The sequence below is a fragment of the Lagopus leucura genome, unplaced genomic scaffold (genome assembly GCF_019238085.1).
Source record: "Lagopus leucura isolate 7727_CA_CO unplaced genomic scaffold, USGS_WTPT01 Super-Scaffold_73, whole genome shotgun sequence".
NCBI classification, from domain to species: Eukaryota; Metazoa; Chordata; class Aves; order Galliformes; family Phasianidae; genus Lagopus; species Lagopus leucura.
In genome coordinates this window covers 64,580,968-64,602,985 of record NW_024962252.1, presented here as the reverse complement: position 1 = coordinate 64,602,985, position 22,018 = coordinate 64,580,968, and the positions used below count along the sequence as shown (strand labels likewise).

The following is a 22,018-nucleotide window of genomic DNA, read 5'->3' as shown; positions in this document are numbered from 1 at the left end:
TTCTGACTGCAAAGTAAATCCCATCTAATTTGCTGTAAACGTTCTGAAATGTGAACTGTATTTCTAAACTACCTAATAAAAAGTCATATCTGATATGAAGTGTATTTCAATAATTTTTAAAACTCTGAAAATTCCCAACAAAATTATCTTTACATCGTTGTACAACATATTATGTACATATTCTGTGATTTTAAAATGTCTGATCTGCAGTATGTGTTTTACTGTGAGATTTGAAGTGTCATTGCCAGTACTTTATTTTTTGGTAAAGAATGGGATTAGTCAGTTGTCTTTATTAAGATTTTAAATAATAATAATAATATATGTATATAATACAAAACTAAATCATTTGTTTATTTATCCCATTGAATGTTAAAATCTTACAGTACTGGCTTATACAAAATTTGTTTATCCCCTAGGCAGCAATCCCTAAGAGTAACTTCTTGCAGAATCTGTCTGTCATAATATGAAGTTACAGAACAGATTTTTAGCTGATACAAATTGTTTTTATTCTATTGAAAAAAGTTTTAAATTGCATTAATAGATTTAAATCATAGCATGTAAAGAGTGGTGTCCGAAAAAGTCATATGAATGTTCTGTTTTACTGACCTTCTTATGATTAAATTCATTTTCAGCTGATTCAACAGGAACGCATTCCCTCTATACTACTTACAAAGATTATGAGTTAATGTTTCATGTATCAACAATGCTTCCATACATGCCCAGTAACAGGCAACAGGTATGTTATTTACCATTTTTATATAATTTTATTTTATAGATATTAACACAGAGTTACTGTTTCTCAAACAGTACTTATTTTAATTGAGCTGAATTGTTTTTATACGAAGTGTGTCTCATAATCTTGTGATTATGTTGGTTTTTTGCTTTTTTTTCTTAATCAAATGATTTTTGTAATATCTTTATACTTTATTAACTGATTCTATATTTACTTTTCACAGTGCTATTACACAGTATAGTTGCCCATGGTCAATCAGTTATTTTCAATTTGGAGTTGGTTTATATCTTACATAAGTTTTAAATGTTGCCTGGAATAAAGCTTGAAAACAGTCTTATGGTAAAAAATGTGCATGTGATAAGATTTCTAAATGACTCTACTTCATGCTGCAGATCTTAAAACGTTTATTGATGCATCAGCTTAATATTCAGTGCCTAATTGTATCCTTCAATGGGTCTGCTTGTGAAGTCAGAAAACTGCCGTGTACTTATTTCTGATAATTCTCTTTGCTTACCTGATTTTCAAAATATCTTTAAAGCATTAAGGATGGCTAAGCAGTAGCACAGCAACCAAAGTGTGCACCAATAAGGTTATTCTGTCTTGCCTGTCTCAGATATTTCTTATAACCAACTGAAAAACTACAAGCACATTTGGTATAATATATCAACATCATAACGTAACAGCAGAATTACTGCTCAGACTACTGATAGTTTCTGACTTTCTACACTACTAGTCTACATTTCTTTAACTCTACAGAAATAAATATTGTATTTATTTATAGAATATTATCTCCGTCTGGTGCGAGATATAAAGACTTGGGTTGTTTTGGAGGGTTGTCATGAAATGAAGATGCTATCTCATTTTTCTTTGTGAATGGTGTGCAGAAGTTGTGGCTAGTTATTGTTAAACCATACGATTTGCACCTTTAGTGTCTTGCCCTGTCAATAGGACTTGTGGAAGGAAAGAGATGTATCAAGGCAGCAACAAAAGGATACAAGAAAAAAAATAAAAATTCTTAATATAGGGTAAATGAAGTTTGCAATGGAGGTATGTAACGTGACTCAGGTAGTCAGTTCTCTTAACTCAGAACTCTTTAAACAGTTTCATCTAAACAGTTAAGACAACTGTGAATTTTACTGTATGACACAGGATTAGGATGTGGTGTAAAGAAACTAAATTAGGCATAAAAATATAAAAATTCTCTATCACGTGAATAATATGAATGTTTAGACAAATCATATATGAAAGTGTGTGCCTTTTAGAGGGCAGAATGTTCAGCTGCTTCACACACTCAGCTCTGACAGTAGCTAGTAATCAAGGTAACAAATTGTTATCAATATCTTCACTTCTCTGAATTTTTAATTACTATACAGGATTAATTTAGTAAGGAGTTGTTGTTTCTGTAATCTGTTGTAATGGTTTAACTCTCATTTGAAGTGTTTGCTTTGGTTTGCACACAAGAATACTTGGCTGTTTCATTTTTGTTAAATAGCCCAAGTTTTCCTACGGTACTGTACATTTTCAGTAATAACTTTAAATATTAAATATTAATATTTATTTAAATATTCAGAATATTAAATATTCTGAAATCCTGAAACACTCCAAAAACATTGTTATATTTCAGTTTATTAGTATATGTATAATATATTTGCAAGAACTTTCCAAGTTAGCAAGGCACAGATGAAGAAACTGTAATAGAAAAATTCTGAAAAATTCTGGAAAAAGTACATGTAAATTGGGAAAACTGTACATTCTTTTATGATATAATGCACTGAATGAGCTTGCCTTAAAGAAAAAAAATAAACGTTTTCATAGTTAATCACAGGCACTGACAGTAAATATGACCTTATTTGGAGTTTACTACTTTTATCATCTTTCATGACTTTCCCTTGTTTGTGAGGAAAGGATATCCTTTTGACTCGGTCCGCTCATTTTCACTATTGTTTGCAGTTTGTACAGCTGTACTGCTGTTCTGCTCAGCCACTCCCTATTCCTGTCCTTTCACTTCTTCTTCTACTTTCCTTACATTCTTGTCATTTCCTTAAGTGTCTCTTTATCGACAGGTGCCAGTTGTTGTAAATAACAGCCTTTTAACTCCATGGTTTTCCCCAGCAACAAACACTCCTTTCCCACAGTGTTTTAGTAAGCACTCATTGTCACTTTAACAGGTTCAGTATTTAGTAGAAGCATCATGTTGTTATTCATTGCTTTCTTGGGATCAAAATAATGCGTCAGTTTTCCAAGTTTAATACCATGTCTATCTGAAGACACCTCACCCCCACATTATTTTTAGGTGCTGGAATCTAGTACTATTTGCGCAGCACGGACACTGCCTTAATGAAGTGTGACAACAAGTTCACCCAAATGACCAGAATTTAGCCAGCCTTAATGTTCAAAAAGTATCTGCAATCATTATTAAATTTTCTTCTATCACCAAAATGAATACTGTGAAAAAAATTATCAAGGATTTTAACCTAGCTTTCACAAACTAAGTTAAAATTGGATTAGGTCTTTTTCCTTGAGACATTTTAGATGCTGAAGACCACAAATGCAGTTACGTCAGTTGTGCTTGAAACAGAACAGAGAGACACTTACAGGTGATGTGGAATGCAGATGTTGTTCGTCTCTTCAGGAGTCATCACACTAATTCTACGTAGCCAAAAAAGGGGAATTTTTTAGGGATTATGGTAATTTTCCTTTTGGATTCTATTAGTAATGAAGTCCTCCATTCAATAGTTACTTTTTATTAGCATATTGTATATTTACTGGCAATGAGGTTATCACACCCTCTCCCTACATCCTTTGTTTGACAATGACTGAGCAAAATACTGGATTACTCCTCATCATCTAGAAATAAGACCTTTGAAGAACAAGCACTGAACTTTTCTTAGATTCCAAATACCTGTGAGCCAAAACCAGGCCACACCAGAACTGTTTGTTGCTTCTTCCAGGACATAACTACGCCCTGCTTGGTCACTGATCAGGACATCCCTCTAGTTTTAGAGCCAGCAGGAGAACCAAAAACCAAGGTAATATTCACTTTGGCTGCAATATAGGCTGAGAACTTCCAGGTCAGCTGCTCCTTCCCTAGGACAGAAAAGAATGCCAGCCCTGGTGTGGCCAGTTCCTTTTCCTTCAGTGGCCTTTTCTTCAAGTCATGGTTTAAGGCCATCTCCTTTAAACTTTACCTTTGCAAAGTCCCTTTCCAAATCATTCCTTTGCATTTTTCCCATTCACATATTTGCAGTCTGCCTATGTACACATAGTAAGAGCTGAATAATCTAAATCAATTCAGTTTTCACCAGGTTTAATGAAAACTTGAAACAGATATGCAAGAGTGAAATGAACTTTTTGAATTTAACCTACTGCTGAAACGCTTGAGATAACCACACATATGCTTATGTCAAACTCATTTTTACCAGATCTGATGAAATATCTTTTGATATTTTTTCTGGTTTTGGTGCAGATTAATGACAGATTGAAATTAATATTTTTTAAAGCCATTTATTTTAGAAATGTGCTAAAATAAGTTTTGTGTTTTTGTTTTTTTTTTTTACTCTTGGAATTTATTTTAATGAAGAGAGCATTTTGTCACTGCAACTACAACAAGAATACGTTGTTTCTCAGTTTGATGAGATAGATAAAATTCTGCAAAAATGGATAGATATTTATGGCTGTATATAGCCTGTAAATGTTCTAAGTTTTATGACAGCTAATACTTTGCTTCAGAGATGCATATCTGAAAATTAAGAATTGTGTATTCTAGTAAAAATCTCAAAGTTAGTGTAATTATTATTTGGTATAAGTACTTTTAATCAAATGGATTCTGCTTTTCTAACATATTTTCCTTACTGGACTCCCCTTTGTGTGTCTTGCATTCCCAAATAAAATTTCGCTGGTTTCCTGTTGGCTGCCTATCGTACTTGACTGGGTTCATTTTTAAATTCTACCATGCCAGTTTATATTGATACTGGAATGATGTCAGAGTGTTTGGTATCTCCTTACTGTAAGTAATTCTCTGTGACCCGTGTACCCTGTTGAGAGTTCCTACTGTGCTCTGCATTGGCATGAGAATCTTTAGAGTATGTTAGAAAGGCAGAAGGGTGAGGGGGTGAGGAAAAGGAAAGAAAACAACACCTGAGCAGACCTCAAAATGGGAGAGGAAGCAGAAACTGAGAACCGGGGGCTTCGGGAAGGATGTGAAAGTTGGGAGGGATATATAAGTTACAGAATAGAAACTAGAGAGTTTCTTACAATTCTTCTTGCTTAGTTCCAGTTTCTTTCAATTCCTCTTTCATTTTCAGTATGCTATCCTTAATTCACATTTTTCGGGGAAGTATGTGTTCCCTCCTCCTTCTCCATTCAGTGCTTTATTTTCCTATTCCTTTATCCTATCCAGAGCACTTCTTTCCATGTTCCAGATCACCCCAATTTTTCTCTTCCCTTTCTACGTCCTTGCATTTTGACTCTCTGTGGACAGACATATGACTGCGCTTTGCATTGTGTTAATGTTCACTGACCACTTATGCATGACAGTTATTTATAATAGTGATATGCTGATTTTATTTTAAAATGTTGAAGAAGTCACTAAGATCTCAGCAAACTTGGTAAGGTTCTTAAAAATGATGACTTCATATTTACAGTTTTTGTGTCTCTTACTGTTTTAAGCTCTTGAAATAATAGCCAAGACATAGGATATGTGAACTGCCATTGTTGTGCAAAGGACTTTTTTTATAGTACAATTTCAAACATTTCTAAAACTTGCCTCTTAGTAAGGAACTTGCTTAAGTAACCTGTGGCAGCAAGCAGAATCTCTTAGAGTTCTACAAAAGCAGAAAATATACTTGCAAGCAGTGATTGCCTTGAGAAATAAATACAATTTTTAAAAGGTTATAGTTTTCTTTTTTTTCTGTAATTTTGTCTGTGGAAAAGTATAGGCAGAAGCATGAGGCATTTTCTATGGCAAGAAAGAGTAAATGGTCAGATGCAGTTACATAACCAAAACAGTAATGAATCACCTTGTACCTTGTAATTGGAAAGTGTCCTAGAAACTTTACTGCAGTGTAAATTCCAACCTGTGAGATAATAATAATCTCTTTAATATGAACTTCTGTTTCACTACTGTGATCTAAATATATGGTTCACTAGCTCAGCAAATTAAGATTTACCTGATGCATTTATTTCTGTGATAAGTTCCACATGGTGAGTTTATAGCATAATTTGTGTGCAAAAGGATGCACGTTGTAACTTGTTCAAATAGGCAGTTACATTCACTTTGATCTTAAATCTGATAAGATGATCAAGTCACATGACTTAATCAAATGCTATTTTCTGATATATGTTTTAAAGTTTCATCAGAAGTCTTGCTTAAAATAATACAGTTTCTAGTAGCTATTGTTTCTCCATGAATATTTTGTCTTGGCTCTCTTGAATTATGCAGCTATATATAGATTGTGATGATACTCCTGATAATCTATTAAAATAAAAGTTAAGATGATCACATTAAGGATGATACTAAATAAAAATGCAATATGGAAGAGGAAATTGCATTGAGAAATACAATCAAATGTTTTTTGTATTAAGACAGTTATTATGCTGTAAAAGGGGAACTGATTTTAATTAATATTCTGATGCACTGAAATAAGATAATTTTTTTCTTGTAGAATAAGAGAGAAGTGAGCTGAAACTATGCAGAACTAGTGTGGGGATGTGGAAAAACTCATTAGTATTTTTGTGAACTTAGTCCAGTTGTGGTGTTTTTCCTGTCTTTTTACAGTTCAGCTTGATATTCTTTATTTCCAGCATCCAAAATATCGTAACTTGAAAGTTTATTTCTGGAAAAAAAAAAAATCATTTATTTTTTGTTTGCTAAAATGAAGAAATTGTGATTTATTTAATTTAACTAATTTTTCAATGCATGTTTCTTGTCTAGCTGCTAAGAAAAAGGCATATAGGAAATGATATAGTTACCATTGTCTTCCAAGAGCCAGGAGCGCTTCCTTTTACTCCAAAAAATATTCGTTCCCACTTTCAACATGTATTTGTCATAGTCAAAGTGCATAATCCTTGCACTGAAAATGTGTGCTATAGGTGAGTAGAGCTTTATAAGTATTTAAGTTTGCTCCTAAGAATACAATGCAACTGGCCTTTCTAACCTTTTTATGCATGCTAGAGGTATTATGTGTACAGTTTTAAGATTTATACTTCATTTTGCATGAATTTGAAACACCATTGTCTTCCTTGCACATATCTAGAATCACAATGCACAATCTGTAAGATTTAAATGACTTTTGCAGAGCTCTGCATCTTGATTTATGAACACAAAAAGGGGCTATGACAGGTTGCTGAAAGTAAGATTTCCAATCATAGCAATAGAAATTAGTTCAGAATTTGTATTGCATGTTTCTTAAAGTAGGAAAATGGTTTAAAATAAAGTATTTTAGAATGCTGTTAATGTATATGAGTCCCTGAGTTTGACTAAGCACTTGAATTAGGGCTTTTGGGGAATGTAGTATTTCAAATTTCAGTTCATCTTAACTGTCACAGTTGAATCACAGTATCATAAATTCTAACAAGTTTACCAAGGAGGAAGCATATTTCTGAACTGATTGGGAAGTGTGCAAAGAATGACTAGGACTTCAAGGACAGTGGCACAGATTTAACACTTGTGAATTTTATATTTTGTTTAATATGAAATTCAGAATGCATCATGAGGTTGGATCATATTGCTGGAGAAGATGTGTTATAGAAACTTGATTTTGTTTTAGTAGCTCTTTTGTGCATACTCTTACGTGATATTTCATAAGTTCATTTTTATTGTTACTAAATGATAGCAAACGTGACCTGCATTTCAGTCAATCTCATAGTAGTTGTATGTAGTTTGCATGCTACTTTAAAATTCTTTTATGGATTAAATACCTTTCCAAGCTACCAATTGTAGTTATAACAGAATATCAATGAGAAAAATGTTTTTATTTCCTTTACATTTTGCTGTAAACTTTCTCTATGAAAAATTGTAGATATTAAGAAATGTTATGAATTTAGTAGTGGCAGTGCTTCCATTATAGACAGTTTGACACTGATACCTTTTCTGTCTTCACATCTTAATATTGCAAGATGTCTGAAGATTCATATCAACTTTATTTATATTTTTCTTAGATCTAATGAAATTACATGAAAACTGAAAGTGATAGATTTAAATAAAAAAATGTTTTAAAAAATGCTTAGATCTCATTTATATCTTGCAAAGAATTTATAAATTTATTCCATTAAAGAAAGGAGTCAGTGACCCCCTAAGAATTCATCCTTGATAATCTTTGTATTATAAGAATACATTCACTATGTCACGTATTTAGAAAGAAAAAACATTTTTAAAACAAATGGCTAAATAAGTTTTCTTTGTGTCTAAAATATCTGAAAATTTACATTTTAAAACTAAACTTATCGTTGTAACTGGTCTGCATAGATAACTGCTTGTTTTCTGATGTTTTGTTGTTGTGTTGGTTTTTTTTACGGAATTGACCATTGCATTTTTTCTATTTTTAGTGTTGGTGTTTCAAGATCAAAAGATGTACCTCCATTTGGTCCACCCATTCCCAAAGGAGTAACTTTTCCCAAATCAGCAGTCTTTAGGGACTTTCTTTTAGCCAAAGTTATTAATGCTGAAAATGCAGCACATAAGTCGGAAAAGTTTCGAGCCATGGCCACAAGGACACGTCAAGAATACTTGAAAGATCTGGCAGAAAACTTTGTTACCACAGCTACAGTGGATACTTCAGCGAAGTTTAGCTTTATTACTTTAGGAGCAAAAAAAAAGGAGAAAGTGAAACCAAGGAAAGATGCCCACTTATTCAGTGTTGGAGCAATTATGTGGAATGTGATTGCACGAGATTTTGGCCAGTCTTCTGACATTGAATGTCTCCTTGGAATCTCCAATGAATTTATCATGCTGATTGAAAAGGAATCAAAAAACGTTGTGTTTAACTGCTCCTGCAGGGATGTTATTGGATGGACATCTGGATTAATGAGCATCAAAATATTTTACGAAAGAGGCGAATGTATTCTTCTGTCTGCAGCGGATAACTGTGCTGAAGACATCAGAGAAATTGTTCAAAGACTTGAAGTAAGTACAATTACTAAACTGGAATACCAAAATTTTTATGAAGAGTTGCTTCTCTACAGCTCCTTTGAGATATAATTAAAAACGTCCTCTGTTTGTACTTCAGTACCATTTTCAGTCTTCAGAGAGCATTACGAAAAGTAATCCTCACACAGCATATGAGATAAGTTATCAAACCATTTTCAGGGATGAGAAAACAAATACCATCTACATTTGATAGACTTCTTGAGGCTATGGATGGTTTCAATATTGAAGTCAGTACCGAAAGGCTAACTTTTTGCCTTCCCTTGCTGTAGCCTATTCTCAACTCACACCTTTTTAGGTAGAAATATACCTTGAATTAAAAATACACAAAATCTCACGTGTATAAAATATTCTCACTTGAATTTGCTATTAAAAAAAAACAAAACAAAACAAAAAAAACCTGTGAATCTTAGCAGAAAAAGTTGTGTAAATTCTGCAGATTTGCTTTTTTTGTACTGAGCAACTGCAGGGAATGAAGAAAACTAGACCTAACAATGCCAGTTTTTACACCTGACTGGATAAAGATTTTCACGTACTTACGACCCTTAGTTAACTGTCCTGTACCTATTCCAGTTAGTGCGAAAGGACTGACAGGAGCTCCAAAGTAAAACCGCTGATACATCTCCTCCATGTGGTTACACTTTTTGCCCCTTTGATCTTAAATGATGTGCCCTATATATGGTGTTAGCTTTGTTTATATTAAAAAGCCTTGTACTGAACAGGAATTGTTACGCTTACCCTCTTTATGCTGGATTGCAACTGATGTTTCAGGGCTTCTCTAGTTCTACATACACATGTAGCATTGCATGATATTCTACTCTAAATAATCTTTTTTTTTTTTTTTTTTTTTTTTTTTTTTTTTTTTTCAATGATGGAGGCCTTTGGACTCCTTTTCTTGCTATTATTGTTTTCATTGGGGCATTCAGCTTCACTTTCCTTGCATAGATATTTTCCTTCTGAAAATTAGCGTATGCTTAGTCCCCTGCTATTATATATTCCACAATGGATAATATAACTTTTCACCTACTTAACACAGGTGGGAAAATGGTTCAGATTTCTAATGAAAACTTCTGCTGTCAGCAGTTGTAACAACTTTCTTTGCTGTTCTTCATTTCTTTGGTTTTACAAAATACGCAAACATGCCAGCTTCTGAGGGTAGATCTGTAAAATGAAGTAATTGAATACAAAATGATAATCTATATGCTATGATAACACAGATGATCGTCGCCACAGCTTCAGCTTTTAATTTGAATGGTGTTCTGTTTTATGAAGAAGTAAGCATCTGTCACAATAATATTGCTTAATTGACTTGAATACTTCCTCTTTATGACAAGATTTGCCGTATAGCCTTTAAGCCTCAAAATTTTGCATCAGTTATTGCTAAAATAATCTGAATATTATTTTCAGATAACTATTCTAATGAACCCTGGCTGCCTCCTCTTTTCACTACCACCTTTCCAACTTTCTCTTGCTTAGAAAGATAACTGTCATACAATTTTTAAAAATGCTTTTCATCTTCTTTTCTTACATCATATTTTCTTTTTTCCTCTGCTAATTCCTTTATTTTGAAAGCTGCATTGTATAATCAGTTAGTTATTTTATGATGTTGAATGTTCCTTATCTGTATTTTTGTATAGAATTTCAGAGATGGCACTTAAAACCACTAAAGAAGCATTTGAAACAGATTCAATGCTTCACATATATATATACTTTAAAACCCTTTTAATTGACTCAGAACACATCTAAGGTTGACAACTGTGCTAAACTTGAAAGCTTTAACTGTGACAAATTAGCAAGCTCCACTGACTGGATGATTAAATCTTTCCAGGCCCCAGTACAAACATTTCTTAAGCGTGTTTCATTCAGTGGTTTTAAAAACTGAGATTGTCAAAGAATTAACTTTATTGTCTGACTTTGAATTATCAAAATGAATAGGACGTCTCTCTGAATACCTGTATTAAGCAAAGAAGTGAAAAGCTGTGGTCTGTGATTTCAGGTTGAACCAAAAGAATGAGTTCTGGCCTAAAAGAAAGAGCTGCGATTGTTCAATCTAGAGTCAGCTCTGTATTGGAGGAGGAATATTAAGTGGTACGCTGCAGAGGTGGAAAAGTAAACTATAGATGAACTTGACAGATTTGTCTTTTAAGGCAGAAAAGCTGTAGATCTGGATGTTAGGATAATAGAGCAAAGCAGAGAGAGAGATTAAATGAGAACCCTGAATGGATCTTTGGATAACAATTTCAGTAGACAAGGGTTCATTAGAAGCCTCTATGCTTCCTGGTTCCTTCATGGGATTTAGAAGATCTGTTTTTTAATTTCATCTGTATTAAGTGTATCCAGAGAAGCGAAGCCATCTCTTCCTTCAGGCACAGCCATGTGTTTACAGAAACAGTAGCCAAGTAAACAGAAAGATCTGCTTTAAAGTGGAGAGTACTTTGTTTTATGTGACATTACTATGTATGATGCCATGCTATATTTTAAGGGATGTGCCTGTGGGGCACTTGATCTCCTGGAAATCTTTTAACCTTGCTAAGGACTTGTTGAATCTAAAGCAGAATTGATTGCTTTTCATCTCTCTTAACCTTCCAAATATTTAACCAATTTGAAGAAGATTCTGACTCTTCTGAGTTGAGGAAGTCCGTATACGTTGGTGCATTTGTTGTGCAGTATTCTATAATTGGGACATAGCAACAAACATGTATCTGCTCCCCCCAGCATCGTATTGTGTGCTTTTGAGAGAATAAAATTTCATCCATCAGCAGCTCCTGATTGTAATAGTCATTGTGTGACTAAATATTGGATATGTTTCAGAAGTTTGTGGCAGAAATATTAGGATAGTAATGAGGAGTTGAAAATTTTAATTTGCACTTCTCTGCTATAAATTATGAAGTTTTGCTGAAAATTAGCCAGGACTGAAGGTAAAGCTGAGAGCTGCAAAAAAGAGTTAAAGCTTAGTGTTTTCAGTTTGCTGAGTAACTCTAATAATACATGCACATAAATAACTTACTGCTGAGTAATGACAAGGGAAATAATTATTTAATAATTTCAGTGGGAAGATCCAGAACATGATTTGGTAAACAAAACCCTAGAATATGTATTGGGCATTTGAATAATGACTTTCACATTTTAACTTTGAAGCTGACACCCTCAGAAGGTCTGTGAAGTCAATGTGCTACAGCTTACATAGCCTAAATTTGTCAGACAATGATTCTTGAAATATCTGATCCTTGCAAGATCTTTCTGATGCTTCACAGATTGGTAAGGATTAGACCTTAATGAATGAGGGGATTACCTTGATTTTCTCTTGGGTTGATCAGCTCCCTAACAGTAGCCTTACAGTGGCTCTTTGTGTGTGTGCATACGTTCTAATTTTTCCTAATAGGTAGTAAATATCTGTATAGAAAATAATTTCTAAAGGTGATGGTGCTAATGCTTTGAAACTTACTAAGGTATTGAAAATGCTGACTTTCAGCTGGCCAGTTTGCAGGCGTAAGTTATACAAATGCTTTAGAGTTTTTCCCACCAACCATTGGATTGAGGAGGAATTAAAGTTAGGCCTCCCATCCTTCCAGGCTCTAAAACAAACATGGACAAAGATTTGTTTAAACAGGAAGCATAAAAAGGAAGCTGTGAAGGTAACTTGCAGCTTAATGTTTGCTTTAAGTTCATTTGTTGATGTTGATATGCTTTGGTTGCAGCTGTAATTGAAAGGGACAGTCTGTTCATTCTCTGCCCGCCACTCCTTTGAAATATTATTAGAAAAACAAACAAGCAAGGAAAACAATAAAAGCCTCTGTTTTTTAGATGAGTCATATCTTTGCATGGCTGCACAAGACATAGTGTAATGCAAGGGAAAGGTAACAAGGTGTTAGATCTGCTTAAACTTCCCATGAAATTGCACCTAGTCAAATCATCTGGCTCAGGTGGTGAAAGGAATGTTTCTGTGACAGCTTTAGCCAGTCTCAGTGGCATTGCACTGTCCACAGCTGTGTTTCCATGCCCTCCCCGTAAAGCCCTGAATTAGGTTGGATCATGCTTCTGTAGGATGCACACAATAAGCTACTGAGCTACTCTTCCCAAATTCTGGCTCAAGTAGAAAATGGAGAGGGAGAATGATATACAGACACCAGCCTCCTAACTTAAGGTAGCTAAGTTAGATGTCAAAAGTTGGATAATGTGCATGCCTTTGTAATGATTATTAAAATAAAGTGCAAACAGTGGACCTGCAAACAGTGGAACAAGGCATGCTCTTCATTCACTATGACCTTGGGAAGATCCCTTGACCTATGCTGTTAGCATACACATCTGTAAAGGGAAAATATTTGCCTTGCAGGAGAAAGAATGATATACATTATGAACAAAAATTTTTGATAATATGATTTGATAATGTCAGGGTGGTTAGGTGCTGGAATGGGCTGCCCAGGCAGGTGGTGGAGTTACCATCCCTGGAGGTGTTCAAGAAACATTTTGATAATGTACTGAAGGATATAGCTTAGTGGGAAATATTGCTGATATGCAGACAGTTGGACTGGATGATCTTGGAGGTTTTTTCCAAGCCTGGTGATTCTGTGATTCTGCTTTGCTAGTGGTTAAGTTTTTGCTGTAATTGTAGTAATGGCGCTAACATGCATACTGGTTTTGTGACAAAAACAAAGAGGAATGTTAGAGAAACTCACGATTTTATCTTGGAAGTGAGCTAGGATTTGGTCCCTTGAATCTGGCAAAGTAGCACAGCATACAGACTGCTGTAGGTTTACTGAGCAAAACTTCAAAGATTAATTACGTTCTATATAAAAATGAGCCTAATTAGCAAAATCTGCATTTAAAAGTTTTTGAGTGTTCTATATAGGGACAGAAATAATTTTAATTGAATAAAGTTTCTAACTTTCCTAGTGACATGCAGATCTTATCCCATTTTAGAGGTCTGCATCTGGAGGTGGTGGTGGCTAGGAACCTGACTACATGTAAAAATAAATCAAAATGATCTGCATTGCTGAAGTCTGGAGGAAGAGCTGCTGCTAGAACTGAAATGTTTGACTTAATTTCGCTCATGTTATATCTCAAGTATGTCTAATACTGAAGAAAAAATGCCTGTGCACCTGCAATCAGTCAGCCTACAAGAGTGAGGCAGTTGACAGGAGAGGACTTTGCTTTTTTGCTTATTTTGAGTTTTGAAGCTAAAGCAGTTGTTATGTTTTAATAAGATATAAGTGGTGTTCAGTTCATGTTGGACTGGGGTGAGGGAAGGAAAGGAATTTGACACAGGACAGCTGCTTCCATTGGGCATGTAAGATTTTAATATTGTGAAGTGTTCTGTTCATTTTAACTTATCAAGAAACCAACAACCACAGATGTCAGAACTATGATTAGTATTAGTATATTAAACATATTTAATGGCAATTAAATCTGAGGGCTGCTCTGAAAATAATGCCTCCTATTTTATTATGTTGGCCCATGATGTCAGAGATGTATGTTAGTGGTATGGCAGTAGAGGTTGAATCCTCCCACCAATATTCTGTTAAATTGTTACTGTGTGACAGATGCCAGTAGAGTGTGACAAAATGGTGTCTGTCATAGAAGTGTGTATGAAGCAAAGGTGTGTCACTAAATTTCTCCATGTAGAAAAAACTGCACCCATTGACTTTCATTTATTCTTAGTGAATGTTTAATGGAGAACAAGCAATGGATGTGAGCACAGTGAGGTGGTGAGTGGTGCATTTCAGCAGTAGTGACAGCAATGGTGTTTCACCTTCACTGGTACAAATCTGTTAAGAGCATAGCATGCAATCTCTTGTTTATCACATGTGTAAATCTATAGCTAATGGTGGTGTCTGTGTTGAAAAATAGTGTTTTGTAGCTGAGAATTTATCAAAGTTATTGTGCTTTTTTGTATCTGTTATAGTTTCCATGGAAATAAAACAGGAGGTATTATCTTGGAGTGACCTATGTATTTATGATCTAATGTCAATTGGGTGTAGGGAATAAGTCTTACAAGGAGTGGCTGAGTGGACTGAGATTGTTCAGCTTAGGGGAAAAAAGGCTCGGAGGAGACATTATTGCTCTCTACAACTACGTAAAATGAGGTTGTAACAAGGAGGGGGTCTGTTTCTTCTCCCAAGCAACAAGCAACAAAGGGAGGTGTAGGTTGGATATTAGAAGATGCTGCTTCTCTGAAAGAGTTGTGAAGCCTTGGAGCGGGCTGCTCAGGATGTAGCTGAGTCACCATGCCTGGAGGTATTTAAAAGATGTGTAGATGTTGTGCTTAGGGACATGGTAGACTTGGCAATGCTAGGTTAACAGTTGGACTTGATGATTTTAGAGGTCTTCACCAACCAGAATGATTCTGTGAACAATACATGGCTTTATACTGCTTCAAAAGTGATTTGTCTGTGTGTTCAAAGAAAAGCGTGTCCTAACAATTTGATACCTTTTTAGATAGTGACCAGAGGATGCGAAACCACAGAAATGACCCTTCGAAGGAATGGGTTGGGCCAGCTTGGATTTCACGTGAACTTTGAAGGAATAGTGGCCGATGTGGAGCCCTTCGGTTTTGCATGGAAAGCAGGCCTGAGGCAGGGGAGCCGCCTGGTTGAAATCTGTAAAGTGGCTGTGGCAACTTTGACTCATGAACAAATGATTGACCTTTTACGGACATCAGTAACTGTAAAAGTGGTGATTATTCAGCCACACGAGGATGGAGCACCTAGAAGGTAAGGAACAACAGTCCTCAATGTGATATTTGCATCTCTTTTGTTTTTCCTCTGACACTGCTTACACAGTTTCTCTGGAAATAGATATTGATGTTTAAAGATAATACTATTGAGACTCTTAAAGCAATCTTTTCCCAAAAGTGTTTTCCAAAACAGTTATTGGTTTAGAACATAAGATACAGTGAGATCTTGTAAGAAATTTAGAGGGAAATTTACATTTATGTGGCTTGAAAGAGCAAGAAGTAAACTTTATTGCGTAATGATTGAGCCACTATGAAAGCCTGTGTGACTTCTTTCCTTCCACAGGCTAATTTTATATTTCAGTGCTAATTGAAACCTGTAATCTTCTGACAACTATAGCTTTTATTATTTTCTAGTTTCTGTGCTGACTATGGAAAAGGATTGTTATTATTTTCTTGCATTGAAATTTTAGCAAAATTAGGAAAACAGTACATAAAGAATACCAACTCCTAGAGTCCTCCTCAGTTTCCACAGAAATCTAATTTAATATTATTAAATGTTGTTTTTAACCTGTGAAATCATCTCTTAAAGCATTTTTTTTAAAAAAAAAAAAAACCTTACTGGAGCATGAAAGAACTGGTCGCACACATTCAGGAAAAGACTGTAGTAGAAGTTATGGTGACTGTGCAGTTGTTCTCAGGGATGAAGTGCAATGTTCTTTTGTCAGCATTACTTCTTTTCTTCTGTGACAAGTATGTTTGCTCTTCTCTCTATTATTAATATTATTGAGGTAGATAAAAAGTAGGTAAAGTATAAAACTATTATAATGTCTTTTATCACACACTTTTTCAGACATTTTAATTTGGCTTATTCTGAATGAGAACTATACTAGAGTAAATTGGATTACTTGTCTACTTGTAAAAGGCCATCTTTAAATCTCTTGTTGATTTTTAATTTAACAGAAAAAAAAAATTAGATGTGTTGCTTTTGGCAAGACAACAATCCATTAAATTTTACACAGCATACAGTTCTGTGAAGTTGGTGCCAGCTGTACATGAATACTGTTTAATTGGTGGCAATTATCCAAGTAGACATTGGCCTGATGAATGACACAGAAGTGCCCTTCCCTGCCTCAACCTGCACGTTGAAGCATTGGGTTCCTTTCTGAAGTAAATGTCTGTGAATGTAGAATACTATCGTTTTGCTTAGTTGGATAGAATTTGCAATTAAGCATCTCTTTGCTTAGCTTTGCTGTTCTCACCATCTGCTTCTGGGTATGAGTTTTCACTGGCTTGTTTGGTATACATTTCCAAGTTGTTTGCAGAACATGAGCTTAATGAGCTGATCGTATTATGTTGAAGGTAGTGTGTATTTTATAGTCTCTGATAGAAAAATACGCACTGTTTGAGTTGTTATCTTAGTTACATGTTTAAAAATAAAACATTAAAATTCCACATCAGCTTAAGATACATGGCACTCTGTGTGTAGGAGGAGTTTTAACTAAGGAGTGCCATCAAACTGGGAAAGACCTACAAAAGCTGTTCTTGTTTATAAATTTTTTGCATTTTTGTCAACTGTGTAACTAATTACTAAGGAAAATGATTTTTTAAAAAACTGTTTCTATTCTAAAATGTGAAGAACACATGGAAGTATTTTTCAGCACTTTTCAGCATATCTCTGTAGTATAAAATAGAAATGTTCTTCAGTGCTTCTTTTCTCTCAAATTCCAGCTTCTCACTGAAACAGAAAGCCGCTCATTTCCCCCTCTGACTCCCAAAAACACGTAAAATGCTTTTGGCCACCTAGTTTGAAAAGCATCTGATAAACAGAAAGTTTTGAGCTTGCTTGACCCAAATGTTTATTATATAGAGCAGACAGAAAATTATATAGATACTAACTAACAGGATTGACAGTTTCAATTAGCAAATGTGCCCTGTGACACTGTGGGATGAAAAGAAGGCCTCTGTACTTGGCACTGGTGAGGCTGCACTTTGAATACATCCTTTGAGTAAAAGTCCAAAAACAGTTGAGGTTTTATTTTACCACCCTCCACCATCATTCTGTTGGTGGTATTGAATAATGTCTACAATGTGATTAAGATCATTTTTTATGGCTGCTTATTCACTGGATTTATTAAAATAGTGCATCCCACAAAACCATGATTATGCTTCAAGCAATAATCTGAATAATCAATTACCAGTCAGTTTTGCAAGATGCCGTGTCACACTCCTTCATTTCCTTATTAAGAGATGAAATAACATGAGGTTCAGTTCAATCCTTGTGCCAAATTACACGTGCCAACTGCCTACAGTTATGTATCACCAATCCTGGGACCCCTATCAAACTTAATACAAATCCTAATGGCTTGTATGAGAGAACTAAGTGGTGTGGATTACAAACGTAATCTAGAGTGTGGCTTGGAAACCTTTCCCTTGTAGCTAAGGAAGGCAGGATATTCAAATTATAATTGAATCATAATTCTACCACTTCTACAGGGACCACCTGTAGAGTTTTCTGGCATGTGAGTGTAATCAGTGGTTCCACAAAACAAAAAGCATCCCTTTTGCAGGATTAAATGTGCCCTGATGAAGGTTATATTCGCTCTCTAATTGCATGCCAATTGTCTGTTCTCAGTATTCACCTCTATTTCAGAACAATCAACAAAACTAAAACACGTTTCTACCCATGAGACATTTGCTACTCCAAAAGCTTAAATCTCTGTAGTCAAATATTCACTGAGAAAATTAGCAAAGAGCTACTAATGATTTTTTTTTTTTTTTTTTGGCTACTAAATATTTTCTGTTTTGTGTGTGTGTGGGGGGGGGGGGGTTAGCATGAAATTATTTGAATTGTTGAAGTGCTTAGAAATGAATGTCACAGAATGGTTAGGAAAATGGAAGGAGAGTTTACTCGCTAAATGTATTCCGTTACTTAAGGTACATCCCTCTACCTGTCGTCTTGATAGGAGTATATGCAAAAGCCCCAGTCATGGGTAAGGATTTCCAGGACTTGCTATCCTGTGGAGTTAATGAATTTGAGACAAAGCTCCTACTCTTTTCAGATTGCTCCAGCAATTAAATAATCATGAACAAATAGAGAAATCATAATTATTTACATGGCACCAAGCTGATATTTAGTTAGAAGGGATAAATGGGTATTAGAAAAATATACTGCTTTGTAATTTAAAGAATTTGAGAACAAACGTGGTTGTCAGTACATTCAGATCTGAATAAATATCCTTGTGTTATATTTATTTCTGACATGTCTTTCCCTTCAGAGTTGTTGATGTGTTCTTCTGTTGTCAATATTACTGCAGCACAGTAGCTAAAACTATACAGACTTTAACAAGAGAATAACAATTCACTTACAATTTGCTTTCACCTGTGTTATCACAGTAATGCTTAAGAACACTATCTCCTTAATCAGTCAAATCCAATCAAAGAATTCAAGAACTTGTAAATCCATTTTAAACTCTAGACTGTTGCGTTCAGTTAGAATCTTTAGTACTACATCAACCCTTATGTGTCTGAGTTCAATTATGTATCAAAAATGCTTAAACGATTTCTGGAAAGTTTAGAAAGCGAATGAAGCTTAAAGTAAGATATTCAGGATGGGTGGGAAGCAATAGTCCAAGTACAACCACTGTAGGAGAAGTGGCAGTGGTAGTTTCCACTTGTTTGTGAACAGGCTTTTTTTCCTGTTGTTGCTGGTAATTTTGAAAATGGAAATATTTTTGTACCTGCAACTAGAACTGCCTTGGAGCTGTTATTAAACACTACTGCATTTCTTTTGAGATTATTTTCTTCTCATAAACTTTGCAAACTTTTATGTGCAAAGTAAATGTAATGACCTTCAGTGCTTTCCAGTTCTGTTACTTGTTCTTAAATGGTTGTGATTTTATCAGACAATCGTGTTTTTAAGGCTTCTTTAAGTAACAGATATCCAGCAGAGCATTGAATGTTTGGAAAAGTAGTTTAAGTGTGAAAGAGTTAACTTAGTGAAAGAGTTCAAATCTTAAGGGTTTTTTTTGCCATAAACTGGTGGGATAGTTGATAAGCCACTTTTTTTTTTTTTTTTTGGTCCCTGGACTGAGTTCTTTCCTAATAATGTAGACAGTGTCACAGTAAGACCTTCTGGCTCTCCCCAGCACTGTGAAGTGCCTGCCACTCCTGCCTTCAGAAAGGTGACGGAAAGCAGCAAACCACAGAGCTTATACATACAGAATGGGACATCCCATACTGTCCATATACTGGGCCATAAAAAAGTGTGTTCTGTCTCTTATCTAAATAAACAGATGATCATGGTTCTGTAATGAAAAAAGGAAAAATACTTCCTTGTGAAAAAAAAAAAAATCACTTTTCTTTTGTTTCATTGCCCTCAGTATAATTTTTAAGGAAAAGAATTTGTGAAGTTGGCCTTTGTTTGTACCTACAATTTGCACTTTAAGATCTTGCTCTAAATCCATCATTCTTGAGAAAGTGGGGATAAGTATATGCAGCATTGCTGTAATCCTTGGTGAGCTGAAACTTTACTCAACTAGCATCTTTTTCTACTTTGATGTGCATCAAAATAAGGGAAAATCTAGGCAATATATGTAACATGTGGACTCTACCCAGGAATAATCTAACAGAAAAAGTAGAGATAATAAGGTGCAAAATTGAAACCAATTGTGAGTGCTTTATCATATTTTTGATCCAAGAAAAAAACATCTTTGAGTTTTCCTCATACTTGAGTTATGAATTGAACTCATAGCAGGAGCTATTTATAATTGCTGAAGTTTTGTACAGTTACTGTAGGCAAGCAATAAAAAGGGCAATACTAACATACAGAGCTCTGTGGAGAGATGGACTTCAAAATTCTTTTAATTCTTCTCTGTTATTCAGTGTGATTGAAAAAATCCTTGAGAGTGCCAAATGTTTGTGTTTTGAAACTTAATTTACTGCTTACTCAATTGTGGCTCAGCAGAGAATTTTTTGGTTGTAAATAAGTTGGGGCATATGTAACTGATATTACACAAAATATTTTTTAAGGATCCAGTGTGGATATAATATATCTGGGTTGGAACGTGCAACTTGTCTACAGAAATTGTGACTGATTTTATCTTTACTTCATTGAAAACTTTTTTCATTTATGGGAACACAGAATAACTCAGGGTAGAATGGATCCCAGGGATATCTGGTCTAACCTTCTCAAAACAGCAACAGCAATGAGGTGAATCCAGGTTATTGAGGGCTTTATCTAGTCATAGATTCAAAAACTCCAAGGATGGAAACTATGTAACCTAGGAAACACGTAATACTTTCTTTTCTTCAGTGAGAATCACTTGCTTTTTATCAAGAAAAGTATTTGGTAGGTTTAACTTATTTTAACCGGAGAGAATAGAGGAAAAAATGTCAATCTGTGTGTGTATACGATATAAACATCTATTTAAGAAGCTCCAGCTCAGTATTTGCAATTATACATATCTATACAATATTATGGTATCATTGAATGCTATAAGCTGATCTAATAGACAACTTCACTGGGTATTTTTTTATGTTGAACTAAGCCTTTTTCCTTAATTTAAAAAAAATCTTAGTGACTCGAGGTAAAACTGTCTCCTACTGCTGATTTATATTGTATCTCTTTTATTTGTTTTAAAGCTTTCTCATTTTATTATCATTTGGAAAGAATACCACAGTGTCTACCAATATCAAACAAGGAGTTCTATCTCTTCTGTCAGATTATTCGCTAATTTGAAGCAACTTCTAGTTCCCCTCCTTTTACTCTTCATGTTTGACAAGTTCATTGGTATGCCTAAATTTTAGAAGACCTAACCATGTAAGTTGAATGAGATATTTACAGTGCCAATTGTTGTTCAAATTGAGACTGCAGTTCTAGCTCATTCAGTACGTTATGCTTGTTTATTTATCTTCTAAGGCAAGAATTGTATGCATTAAGAATGAGAATCATAGAATCATAGAATCACAAGGTTGGGAATGACCTACAAGATCATCTAGTCCAACCGTTTCCTCATCACCATTGCCACCACAAACAAACAAACAAAAAACTCCTCCAACTTTCTTAAAAGGAAATAATTTCTGTTACTATCTTTAGAACTGAGCTTTCATTTCTAGGGAAGTGCATTAGCGGAAAAAAATTCATGGTTAGGTGTTGAAGTTAATATTAAAAATAAGTGACCTTTGCTTACATTTTGTACAACTCGAAGTAATAGCAAATTATCGTTTCGGGTAAAATGTTTGCAAAATCCTGCCATTGAATCACACTTCTGTTATTGGTTTTTGCTTAATAAAGATAATTTTTCTTTTTTCTTCTTTCCAAGTAACAGTAAGCATGGCGGCAAAGAATAATTGTATGCAAAGATACAATTTTCTCCTATATTTGACGTAGTAAACTTACGCATTCACATAATGATGAAATGATTGAGGTTGGAAGTAACCTCTGGAGGTCATCTTGTCCAGCCTCCCTTAC

General features: G+C 34.7%; 1 protein-coding gene across 3 annotated transcripts in view; it reads left to right on the top strand.

Moving 5' to 3' along the window:
- The window catches only part of SIPA1L2 (signal induced proliferation associated 1 like 2), a 141,558-nt gene that overhangs the window by 75,700 nt on the left and 43,840 nt on the right, over positions 1–22,018 (top strand). For all 3 annotated transcript variants that reach the window (XM_042877101.1, XM_042877085.1, XM_042877092.1), the window contains exons 7-10: positions 633–736; positions 6,666–6,823; positions 8,279–8,855; positions 15,312–15,586. In XM_042877101.1, the coding sequence (XP_042733035.1) occupies positions 633–736; positions 6,666–6,823; positions 8,279–8,855; positions 15,312–15,586 (1,114 nt within the window). The remainder of the gene's footprint in view (positions 1–632; positions 737–6,665; positions 6,824–8,278; positions 8,856–15,311; positions 15,587–22,018) is intronic.